The sequence below is a fragment of the Sus scrofa genome, chromosome 6 (assembly GCF_054392235.1).
Source record: "Sus scrofa isolate SSC_HxYL_T2T_F1_AM1 chromosome 6, Sscrofa_HxYL_maternal_Yorkshire_Landrace_v2.0, whole genome shotgun sequence".
Lineage (NCBI taxonomy): Eukaryota > Metazoa > Chordata > Mammalia > Artiodactyla > Suidae > Sus > Sus scrofa.
Window position 1 is genome coordinate 139,957,595 of NC_139388.1, and position 13,202 is coordinate 139,970,796.

Sequence of the window (13,202 nt, forward strand, 5' to 3'; positions counted from 1 at the left end):
ACACGATGAACTTCTTTGCATAACAGATACTGACTCACAGACTTTGAAAAACTTACGGTTTCCAAATGAGACAGGTTGGGGGATGGGGGATGGACTGGGGGTTTGGGATGGAAATGCTATAAAACCGGGTTGTGATAACCATTGCACAACAATAAATGTAAAAAAATTCATTGAGTAATTAAAAAAAAAGCTACAATAAACAAGGCAGTGCCATAATGGCATAAAGAAATAAAGAGATCAATGCAACTGAAGAGAGAGTAATGAAACAGACCCACACACATACAGATGATTTTTGACAAAGGTACAAAGACGGTTCAGTGGAAAAAAGATAGTCTTTTCAACAATGGTTGCTGGAAAAAAACTGAATATTGATATACAATAAAATTGAATTTTAATCTATATTTCACACCATAAATAATAATAAACTTATGGATCATAGAAATAAACATAAAACCTAAAACTATAATGATTCTAGAAGAAAGCATAGGAGAAAATCCTTGTGATCCCTGATAGGCAAATATTTCTCTGAGATGACACCAAAAACCTGACACCCCCACTTTTTTTTAAGTTGACAAAATGGACTTTTTTTTTTGCCTTTTGTCTTCTTAGGGCCAACCCAAGGCATATGGAAGTTCCCAGGCTAGGGGTCAGATAGGGACTGTAGCTGCCAGCCTACACCACAGACACAGCAACACCAGATCTGAGCAGAGTCTGCAACCTACACCACAGCTCATGGCAACGCCAGATCCTTAACCTGCTAAGCAAGGCCAAGGATCGAACCCACATCCTCATGGATACTAGTCAGGTTCGTTAACCACTGAGCCACAAGGGGAACTCCAACAAACTGGACTTTAGTATTTAAAATTTCCACTCTTTAAAAAGAACTATTAAGGAGAGTTCCTGTTGTGGCTCAGTGGTAACAAATCCAACTAGTATCCATGAGGACAACAGGTTCAATCCCTGGCCTTGCTTGGTGGGTTAACGATCCAGCATTGCCATGAGCTGTGATGCAGGTCACAGATGTGGCTTGGATCTGGTGTTGCTGTGGCTGTGTTGTAAGCTGGCAGCTGCAGCTACGATTTTACCCCTAGCCTGGGAACTTCCATATGCTTCGGGTGTGGCCCCACAAGGACAAAAACAAAAAACTTAAGAGAATAAAAAGACAATCCATGAACTAGGAGAAGACAAATCATTTATCAATTACAAATCATTTATCTGACAAAAAAATTGTATCTAGGGCATATAAAGAACTCTCAAAACTTATTAAGAAAACAAAAAACCCAATTTAAAAATGGACAAAAGCTGTGAACAGACATTATCAACAAAGAAGACATATAGATAGCAAATAAGCATATGAAAGCACATTCAACATTATAGGACCTTAGAAAAAAGCAAAAAAAAACCTCACTGAGATTCCGCTACATACCTAATTAGATTGGCAAAAATTAAAAAGACTGGTCATAACAATGGTATTACCACTTTGGAAGAAGGCTGGCATTCTCTTAAAAAATTAAATATATACACCTACTTTATGATTCAGCCTTTCTACTCCTAAGTATTTACCCAAGAAAAATGAAAGCATATATTCATACAAAGACATATAAAAACATGTGTACAGATGTGTTCTTAGCAACTTTATTTAAAATTAAAAGAAACAGGAGGAACTTCATGGCACCGCAGTTAATGGACCTGACTAGGATCCACGAGGATGTGAGCTCGATCCCTGGCCTCACTCAGTGGGTTAAAGATCTGGTGTTGCTGTGAGCTGTGGTGTAGGTCACAGACTCGGCTTGGATCCTACAATGCTGTGGCTGTGGTGTAGGCTGGGAGCTGCAGCTCCAATTGGAACCCTTGCCTGGGAACTTACATATATCTCATGTGTGGCCCTAAAAAGCAAAAACAAACAAAGAAACAAACCAGGAAACCCAAAAGTCCATTGCAGGTGAACAATAAAACAAACTGTTATATCCATACAGTAGAACACCATTCAGTAATTTAAAAACAAAAAAAAAAAAAAAAAGAGGAGTTCCCGTCATGGCACAGTGGTTAACAAATCCGACTAGGAACCATGAGGTTGTGGGTTCGATCCCTGGCCTTGCTCAGTGGGTTAAGGATCCAGCATTGCCATAAGCTGTGGTGTAGGTCGCAGACGAGGCTCGGATTCTGCGTTGCTGTGGCTCAGGCATAGGCTGGCAGCTACAGCTCCAATTAGACCCCTAGCCTGGGAACCTCCATATGCTGCGGAAGCAGCCCAAGAAATGGCAAAAAGACAAAAAAAAAAAAAAAAAAAAAAAAAAACCTGCCTACTGATACATGCAAGAACATGTATATATTTCAAAATAATTAGGCTGAGTAAAAAACATCCAGACCAAAAAAAAAGTAGATACTGTAAGATTCCATTTATATAAAAATTATAAAGAAAGATAAATGGAGCTGGAGGAATCAGGCAACCTGACTTTAGACTATACTACAAAGCCACAGTCATCCAAACAGTAAAGGTACTGGCACAAAAACAGACATATAGATCAGTGGAACAGGACAGAAAGCCCAGAACACATATGGTCAATTAATCTACGACAGAGGAGGCAAGCCTATACAATGGAGAAGAGACAGTCTCTTCAGTAAGTGGTGCTGGGAAAACCGGACAGCTACCTGTAGAAAAATGAAATTAGAACACTCTCTAACACCATACACAAAAATAAACTCAGGAAGTACTAATGACCTAAATGTTAGACCAGATAGATACTATAAAATTCCTAGAAGAAAACACACACAGAACACACTTTGACATAAATTGCAGCAATGTCTTTTTTGATCCACCTCCTAGAGTAATGAAAATAAAAACAAAAATAAGCAAAGGGGGCCTAAATAAACTTAAAAACTTTTGCACAGCAAAGGAAACCATTAACAAAGCAAACAAGCCACAGAATATGAAAAAAAATCTCTGCAAATGAAGCAACCAACAAGGGATCAATCTCCAAAATATGTAAACATCTCATACAACTTTATTTACTTATTTATTTAGTCTTTTAGGGCTGCACCCAGCATATAGAGGTTCCCAGGCTAGGGGTCAAATTGGAGCTATAGCTACTGGCCTATGCCAGAGCCACAGCAACGCAGGATATGAGCCACATCTGTGACCTACACCACAGCTCACATCAACGGCAGATCCTTAACCCACTGAGTGAGGCCAGGGATCGAACCCATGTCCTCATGGATGCTAGTCGGGTTCGTTAACCACTGAGCCAAGACAGAAATTCCCTCATATAACTTTAAATCAAAAGAAAAAAGCAACCTAATTTAAAAATGGTCAGAAGATCAAGCAGGCACTTTTCCAAAGACAGAAAGTCAAAAAGCACATGAAAGTCACTAGTTATTATAAAAATGCAAATCAAAACTACAATGAGGTATCATCTCACACTCATCAGAGTGGCCATCATTAACAAATCTATAATAACAACAAATGCTAAAGAGGGTGTAGAGAAAGGGGAACCCTCCTACACTGTTGGTGGGAATTTTAAGCTGGCACAACCACTACAGAAAACAGTATGGAGGTTTCTTAAAAAACTAAATATAGACTATTATGATCCAGCAATCCCACTCCTGGGCATATATCCAGAGAAAACGATAATTCAAAAAGATACATGTACCCAATGTTCATGACAGCATTATTTATAACAGCCAAGACATGGAAACAACTTAAATATCCATCAACAGAGGACTGGATAAAGATGATGTGGTACATATATACAATGGAATATTACTCAGACATAAAAAAGAATGAAATAATGCCATCTGCAGCAACATGGATGGACACAGACATTACAATACTAAGGAAGTCAGACAGAGAAAGACAAATATCATGAGTTCACTAATATGTGGAATCTAATAGAAATGATATAATAGAACTCATAAAACAGAAACAGACTCAAATATTTTGAAACCAAATTCAGGTTTACCCAAAGGGAAACATGGAGGGGAGAGGAACAAATTACTGGGTTAGGACTGATATATACACACTACTATATACAGAATAGACAGGTAACAGGGACCTACTGTATAGCATAGAAAAATTTACTCAGTACTATGTGGTAACCTATATGGGAAACTATTCTGAAAAGGAATGGATATATGTATATGTATGACTGATTTATCTTGATATAACTTGAAATTAACACAACTTTTAAGTCAATTACAAGCCAGTAAAATTTTTAAAAACAAAATAAAATTGTAGAAAGGCAAACTAATCTACAGTGACAAAAAGCAAATCAGTGGTTGCCTGGGGAAAAGTAGAGGAGAGGAGTTGTACAGGGAGAGTCAAAGACAGAGATGACAAAAGGGATCACAGATATGTTCATGACTGTGATTAAGGCAAGGCTTTCATAGACATACAAACATATAAGTCAAAACTTAATCATACACTTTAAATACATACAATTTAACATGTATCCATTTTACTTGAATAAAGCTGTTTTTAAAATCCTGGTTCTACACATAAATCCAAAATAACTGTTCATTTTCTGGTATACCAGATGATTTACTTCCACTTGCCATTAGCATTTGGCCTCAGTGACAGTGATCTAACAAAAAATTTTAAATTATTCCTACTCTACTTTTCTTCCAAATCTCTCAATTCTTCCAAAACTATCATGAAAAATTGGAACATTCCAAAGGCGCCTCAGATTTTTTTCCCTTCACAAACTATAAGAATTATTCTCTTAAGTAATGTCTCCATTACAGGCATTGCCAAATCTTTGTTTCTTTCCATTTCTATGTTTTTCCCTATGAAACCAAAGCTCCAGTGTTCATAGCAACCAAATGAGATTCGGGGAAAAAAAAAAAACAGTTCCTGGAACTTGGATGCTAAATATTCAATAATAAAATAAATTCTAAAAATAGCACTATAACTAAGAACATCTTACTTTTCATTATACTTTATACAACTGCCATAACCACATTATCCAAAAAAAAAAAAAAAAAAAAAAAATGCTTCTTAGATCAAATACAAAAATCGGTATTTACTACAAAAACAAATAAAAAAATAAGAAAACGAAATTAAGACCTCCAGGAGTTCCCTCTGTGGTGCTAATGTTAATGATCTGACTCACCTCTGTCGTGTTGCCGGTTCAATCCCTGGCCCAGCACAGTGCTATCTGGCATTGTTAGGTTGCAGATGTGGCTTGGATTCGATCCCTGGCCCAGGAACTTCAACATGCCATGGTACAGCTGAAAAAGGAAGAAAAAGAATATATAATTGCTTTTGCTGATATTTAAATAAAGAGTCACTGAAAGATAAAGATATTCAAGTGATCCAAATGATAACCCATAGATAGTGGACAGGAATTGAGAAATATGAAACATCTCCTATTAGCTACTCAAATGCTAAATTTCAAGAGTAATATTACTTCGGGATCATTGTAAGGATTAAATGAGTTTATAAATATACCTAATATAAAATGTCTAACAGTGCTTTACATACAGTGAGTGCTATGTCCTGTTGCTAGTCTTTTTAAATGTTTAAATGGTATGATAACATGAACAAATAAAAGAATAAATACCACTCAGACTCAATATTTTTATCTCTAGGAATCTACCTAAATAAAAATCTAAAATTGGACAAAGATTTATATATAAATAATAAACTGCTGAAACAACCCAAAAACTCAAAAAGAGGGAAATATTCAACAACCCACATTACATCTATATTTATAAAGCATTTTTTTAATGAAATAATGCTCAAAATACACAACTTTATAATCTCGAATGAAGGGAACAGAACAGTAGGGGCGGAGAATGTGGGACTGGGGAGCAAAGAGATAGATGCAGCAATAGAAGACCTAAAGGAGTTCCCCTCATGGCACAGCAGTTAACAAACCCAACTAGTATCCATGAGGATACAGGTTCAATCCCCGGCCCCACTCAGTGGGTTAAGGGTCCAGTGTTCCCACAAGCTCTGTGGCACAGGTTGCAGATGTGGCTCAGATCTAGCATTGCTGTGGCTGTGGTGTAGGCCAGCAGCTGCAGCTCCCATTTGACCTCTACTTCCATATGCCGCAGGTTCGGCCCTAAAAAAAAGAAGAAAAAAGACAAATAATGTAACTCCATCTATGAAGCACCTAAAGAAGGCAAATTCACAGAGACAGAAAACAGAATGGCTGCCAGTAGCTGGTGGGAGAGGGAATTAAGAATTGCTGTTTAGACTCAGAGACATAGAGAACATACTTGTGGTTGCCAAGGGGGAGAGAGGAGGGAGTGGGATGGACTGTGAGCTTGGGGTTAGTAGAAGCATTACTAATACATTTAGAATGGATAAACAGGGTCCTACAGCATAGCACACGGAACTATATCCAATCTCCTGCAACAGACCATGATGGAAAGTAATATAAAAAAGAATGTATAGACGTAAATCTGGAAGAGAAAAACAAATACCATATGATATCACTTATCTGTAGCATCTAAAATATGGCACAGATGAACCTAACTACAGAACAGAAACAGGCTCGCAGACATGGAGAATAGACTGGTGGTTGCCAAGGGGAAGGGGGAGAGAGAAGGAAAAAAAAAGAATATACATATATATACACATATAGATATAGATATATAACTGAGTCACTTTGCCGAACAGCAGAAAGAGGCACACCCTGTAAATCAACTATACCTTAATTAATAAACAAAATGATCACAACCAAAGAAAAAAATAGAACTGCTGTTTAGTGGCTCTAGAGTTTCAGTTGTGCAAGATGAAAAGAGTTCTGAAGGCTGGTTGCACAACAGGGTCAATGTGCGTAATGCACTGAACTGCACATTTAAAATGGTTTTTAAATGGTAAATTCTGTGTTATGTATATTTTACCACAATAAAATAAAATTAAAGAATTTTTTTTTTTTTTTTTTTTTTGCTTTTTAGGGCCACACCTGAGCATATGGAGGTTCCCAGGTTAGGGGTCTAATGGGAGCTACATCTGCCAGCCCACGCCACAGCCACAGCAACACAGGATCCAAGCTGTGTCTGTGACCTACACACCAGCTCATGGCAATGTTGGATCCTTAACCCGCTGAGCAAGGCCAGGGATGGAACTCACAACCTCATGGTTACTAGCTGGATTCGTTTCCACTGAGCCACAACGGGAACTCGTAAAGGATTTTAATAGTGAGAACAAGTGTATTTGAATAACATAATTCTCTGAAAATAATTATAACAGACTGTGTAAATTCACTTAAAGTTGGAAGTTTTAAGTAATACAATCCCCTTTTAAGAGTTATGAATATGATAACCAAAAAAAATGAAATAAATAAAACTGAAGAAAGTTTTAAACTATTTTAGCAGACATTGGAACCATTTAAAACCCCAAATGAGTTCGTGGAGTACTGTGGCAGAGCAGAAACGAACCCGACTAGGAACCAGGAGGTTGAGGGTTCGATCCTTGGCCTTGCTCAGTAGGTTAAGGATCCAGCGTTGTCATGAGCTGTGGTGTAGGTCGCAGACATGGCTCGGATCTGACATTGCTGTGGCTGTGGCATAAGCCGGCAGCTGCAGCTCTGACTGGACCCCTAGCCTGGGAACTTCCATATGCCGCAGGTGAGGCCCTAAAAAGACGAAAGACAAAAATAAATAAATAAATAAATACAACTTCAAATGAAATTTAAATACTGTAAACACAATGCACTCTGGGCAATAAACTTATTTTTCAACTTCATATTTTTTTCACTTTTTTTTTTTTTTTTTTTTTTTACCTGGCAGAGAGAATAGTACCAAGACAGAGGAAGATCAAACACCTTCAGTGCTGCGGTCTTCAAGGAAAACTGTGATTCGCTTGCTGTTTCTTCTGACATGACTCCTAACCTTCATTAAGTAAAACATAAAAATGCATTAGCCACAAAGACTTCTGGCTACTCCACCAAGTGAAAAACACAAATTGAAAACTTAACTCTATCAATTTTCTTCAGTTAATTAATGATATTACACTAACCCAAAGAAAATAACATTCTAAGCCAAATTTACTTGAGCTAAAAGTTTATTTATTAATCACCAAAGGAGGTCACCCCCTCCAAAAAAATCAGTTAGATTTGAACTTTGAGCTCAGGTAGTAAATTTTCCCTAGAAAACTGCAGGTTCTAGATTCTCTCTTTTCTGGTTATATAAACATTTTGAGTCTTAAATAGTAACCTAAAATATTTTCTTCCCACTTATTTTCTTCAAATAACAGCGGGGGCAAGGCTCTTGGGGCTAGAAAAGAACCTTAGAGCTCACTGAACTTCAGAATTTATTCTTCTACTGCCCCATTTTTAAGCCCTTGAAAAAAATGTTACATACATGCTATGGAATTTTAGTATTGTTTTAATGCCTATTTCTATTTAAACCAAAGAAAGAAAAGTCAGGTGCCAGGAGGTGGCTGTCATTGTGAGAGGCCTTAAAAGGTAGCAGAACCTTAATAGAAATGTGATGGCTCAGGGTCTGCATCAGGTTTTGTAGAGCCAAAAATTCAATAGTGCACACAGCTGGATACACACTAAACAAATTCACATGGTGCTGATTTATAAATCACAGGAGTTTCCATTGTGGCTCAGCAGTAACAAGCCCAACTAGTATTCATAAGGATGATACCCACCTTGCTCAGTGGGTTAGGGATCTGGCGTTGCTGTGGTGTAGGCTGGCAGCTACAGCTCCAACTAGACCTCTAGCCTGGGAATTTCCATATGCCTCAGGTGCGGCCCTAAAAGACACAGACAGACAGACAGACACACAGACACACACACACACACACAAATAAAATAAATAAATTAGTTTACAACTCATTTATAATAAAGAAATATACTATCTAATGAAAGAAACCCTTTTTTTTTTTTTTTTGGCCATGCCCAAGGCATGTGGAAGTTTCCAGGCCAGAGACTGAACCTATGGCATAGCAGCAACTCAAGCCACTGCAGAGATGATGCCAGATCCTTAACCCACAACACCACAAAAGAACTCCAAGAATACTTTCATATGCTATCAAAACATACCCTTTCTGAAATAAGACATTGTAGGGAGTTGAATTAAGTATAAAAGGCTGTGTGGTGAGCACAAATTTAATGGGTCCTGAGGAATATTTCATACTGGACAGGAAAAAGCCTAAGAACTATTTCTGGTGTACAAGGGTAGGCTTCTCCACTAGCTAGAAAGCTTATGCCCACCAAATTTAGTATTTCTTCTCCTTGTATAGTGGTGTACAAACTCCAATACAAAACAAAAATTACCAACAAGGGGAGTTCCTGCTGTGGTGCAACAGGACCGGCGGCGTCTCTTCAGCACCAGGACACAGGTTCAAACCCAAGCCCAGCCCAGTGGGCTAAAAGATCCTGCCTTGCAACTGTCAGATCTGATCACTGGCCCAGGAGCTCCATATGCTGCAGGGAGGCCAAAAATGAAAAGAAAGGGAAAAAAAAGAATTTTGGTATCAAGAGTTCCCGTTGTGGTTAAGAACCCCACATGGTGTCTGTGAGGATGTGAGTTTGATTCCTGGTCTCACTCGATGCGTTAAGAATCTGGTGTGGCGGCAAGCTGCGGTGTAGGTTGCAGAGCTGCTCCCATTCGACCCCGTTCCAGCCCAGGAACTTCCATATGCCGCAGGTTACAATCGAAAAAGAAAAAAAAAAAATTTACCAACAATTCCTCCATAAAAGCTTATGTGCTACAGGTTCTTAAAGGTTTTTATTTCTGCATGTATTTCTGTTCTCTTCTTCTAAACTCTGGAAGACTAATCCGTTCTGTTAATAACTCCCATTTTTTCCAGACAACTATCAAAACCACTGATTAAGTAGTAGTTTCCTTTCACATCAAACACAGTAATACGTCCTAAGGTGGGTCACTGCTACTGACAGTTTATCTTAGTCTCTATTAGTGACACCTGAGGAGTGTAAACTTAATCCCCCTCAATCGTATTCTAATTACAGTTTTCAGCTCAGTACAATTAGTTCTAATTGAAGTATGTTAACTTCAACCAACAAACTGAGAAATAGACATATAATTGACAAATATAAAAGGAAACCATGAAGTACCATTTAAACAAGTGAAAAATGGTCTTCTGGGGAATGAGACCAAGGGGAGGTTGGGCAAGGAACCACTGTTTTTCATTATAAGTGCTTCTGCAGTATTGATTTTAAGTCCCCATGTATTACTCTTTTTAAACGTTACACAAAAAAGGAGGAAGAGAAAAGCACATTCACACCCCACCCCAGAAAACCTGACTTTTTTTTGAGAAACATATTTAATAACTAAATAGATTCTGGATCATTAAAGCTATCTATGTTACTGAATTAAAAAAAAAAAAGATAATAAGGGTAATTCATCCAAAGTGATTTTCTCCATAACAGAGTTTCCAAGCAGAGGAGAAAGAAAATAAACCAAACACTTCGATTTGCTGCAGGGTTTTCTTAGAAGAATTCTGACAAATATCTATTTTTGCATTCTAACCACCTCATTCCCTTTCATTCAAAATCACCAAGGAAGTGATTCCAAATTAATCATTAAAAACAGCTTTTAAAAACTGGTCATTTCAGTTGCTTTCATAAGCATTAATTAAAATAAACATGAAGGCAGTGTAATGATTATTTGAATTTTTGGGGGGTGGGACCTAAAACAGCAACAAAAATACCATACTTTGTAAAATTACTTGCTTCTCTCCATTCTAGCCACGGAAGAGTTAAAAATGCCATAAATAGTTTTTTAAACATCCTAAAATTCTATCCTACAACTTGGACTTTATAATCCAAGCAAGTGTGAAAGTCTGAAATAATCCCCAAATTTTGACGTGAAGCATCAATCTACACAACCAAACTTTGAGAAGATACTTTACACACAGCAAAAATGCTTCCTTACATTAATGATAAAAGAATAATAATAGAGGTCTGCACATGCATAGACCTTCGGAGTCCTCTCTCCAGAAAATAAATGTTGAACAACTTCATTTACAGAAGGGCTCCGATACACCACAAACCTCTCGATGCTAAATTATTCTGGAAAAGCACCTTCAGAGAAAGCATAAATTTTTTTTCATCCAAAACCACTCCCCGCTCAAACCCCAGTCTTTCCTGCAGAAACTTGGACCACACCAGCTGCCCCACCTGCCGGAGGCCATCCCCACCCCCACCGCGCTCTCCTCGGCAGGCTTTCCTTTTCTTTACCAAGAGGACCAGAAAAAGGGGCTCGCTCTCTGCCCGGCCGCCCAGACCCTTGCTCGGGCTCCGAGCAGTGGCCAGCCCACCCTGATTCAGCGCTCCCGGGCAGGCCTCCGTCCGGCTTTCCGATCCTCCACCAGCATTCGGAATCCAGAGAGCGCTCCCGGACGCTCCCTTCCAGCCGCCTCGGCCCCGCAGCTGCCGCGACCCCAGCCGGCCCTCCCTTCCCCGTACCTGGCGCTCCAGGCCGAGCGCGGCCGGCCCACGCCTGCTTCCCCGCCGCAGCCCCGGTGCTGAACCGCAGCCTGGCCCCGGGGAGAGGGGGGGGGGGAGTCCTTCCGGGGTCAGGAGTGGGAAGGTGGAGGGAAAGTGGCGGAGGCCTCCTCGCCTTTCTGCGTGAGGGGCTGCGTGTGAAGCACCTCCCGCCATTTTTGTTCCGGGTAGAGGCTCCCGCCTCGTCAGGTGGATGTAATAGGTAGAATGGAAGAATTGCATCCTTTTATGGGGCTGTCGAGAACTAGTATTGAATGAAGTTCCAGTGGTTTGAGAGCTCTAGGACCATTCCAGGAATCTAGTGAAAATTATGGGGTCTTTCCCCCATACATCACTTATACACATTATTAAAAGAAAATATGCTCATACCTTGTTAAAGGAAATGTGCGTGGAGTTCTCATTGTGGCACAAGGGAAATGAATCCGACTAGGAACCACGAAATTGCAGGTTCCATCCCTGGCTCCGCTCAGTGAGTTAAGGATCTGACGTTGCTGTGAGCGGTGGTGTAGGCCGGCAGCTGTAGCTCCGTTTCAACCCCTAGCCTGGGAATCTCCATATGCGGGGGTGCAGCCCTAAAACGCAAAAACAAAAACAAAGAAAGAAAAAGAAAAAAAAAGTGTGAGTATGTGTATATATGGTTAGATGCCCAGAATCGCAGATCACAGATGAACTTCTACCACAGACCCTAACCACTTAAGTTAATATTGAGGCATTCCAGTCCTGTATTAGTGGTGAATTTTAAGGGTTCATTTAAATTCCTCTTTGGCTCTTCTACACGTTTCGGAGTGAATTAGGCTACCAAAGAATATGTGAATATGGTCAACTATGAAGGGGGAGGCAAGGTATTCAGAACTTTGAGGTTCTGTCTAATACACAGTAAACTAATGGGGTTGAGGAGGGAAAGCAACAAAATACAAAACAATATGTTGTTTCTATGCGCAGTTCTGAACCAAAACATTCCTTCAGAACCGCAAATTTAAAAATTCCACTTTCTAAGCATATTTGCAGTGGAAAACCAAAATAATTTTGTAAGGATAGTTAAAACATGAGAGCACATGTTACTATTCCTATCTGAGGAACAAGAATGAACAATACTTTCTGTTAGTTTTCAAATTTTCCATTTACTCAAAAGGAAAACAGTGAGAATGATAATACCAGTGTGTGATATTACTAGCTGAATAATAGGTAAAAATGCACAGACTGAGTTTTATGTGAAAATACTGTGCATTTATGAAGTAAATGGTGCTCTTGACACTTGAAGAACTTAGAATGTGTAAGGCTAGTTTGTTTATTCCAGCATCTCCTCTCTGCTGCCTCCTCCCACAACTTCCAAACATTTGTGGAAACCTCCCAAAACTTCCAAACTTTCAGCCTAATGGGAAGAATAGTAATAACGTAATAGCAATAATGATGACTACCACTTAAAGCAACTTTCTATGAGCACTACCTCCTTTAATTCCACAATAACCTTGATGAAACTATGTTATTACACATTTGGGTATGCATTTTACTCTTTAACAAGAGAATAAGAAATACCGTATTTTATTTATTTTTCCATATCAATGTAATTTGCTTTAAGCCTCTCTTCTCCTGGGTTAACAGACTATTCAGTCTTAGTCATTAGTGGGTATATCAGGTAGGATGCCATTAATTAGAAGCAAAAGAAAACTAAACAAATAGCTTAAACCATGGGACACAGTGGCCCCTATAGATGTTAGCAACAGATGGACACAGTCTCATATTGGAACTTGATATCTTCTGCTAATCTGGCCC

At 39.1% G+C, this 13,202-nt stretch overlaps 1 protein-coding gene across 24 annotated transcripts in view; it reads right to left on the minus strand.

Moving 5' to 3' along the window:
- MIGA1 (mitoguardin 1) overlaps nucleotides 1-11,456 on the minus strand; it is an 89,673-nt gene extending 78,217 nt beyond the window's left edge. For 14 of the 24 annotated variants that reach the window (XR_014807923.1, XR_014807922.1, XR_014807927.1 and 11 more), the window contains exons 1-2: nucleotides 11,391-11,456; nucleotides 7,734-7,842 (exon numbers count right to left, since the gene is read on the minus strand). Coding sequence is in view for 5 of the 24 variants with exons in the window: in XM_021096450.2 (XP_020952109.2) it covers nucleotides 7,734-7,832 (99 nt within the window). In the remaining 19 variants the exon portion in view is untranslated. Of the gene's footprint in view, nucleotides 1-5,108; nucleotides 5,227-7,733; nucleotides 7,843-9,236; nucleotides 9,387-11,242 lie in introns of those variants that run through there. The other 10 variants (XR_014807920.1, XR_014807921.1, XR_014807924.1 and 7 more) reach the window with 6 other exon arrangements.
- Between the last annotated feature and the right edge of the window lie 1,746 nt (nucleotides 11,457-13,202).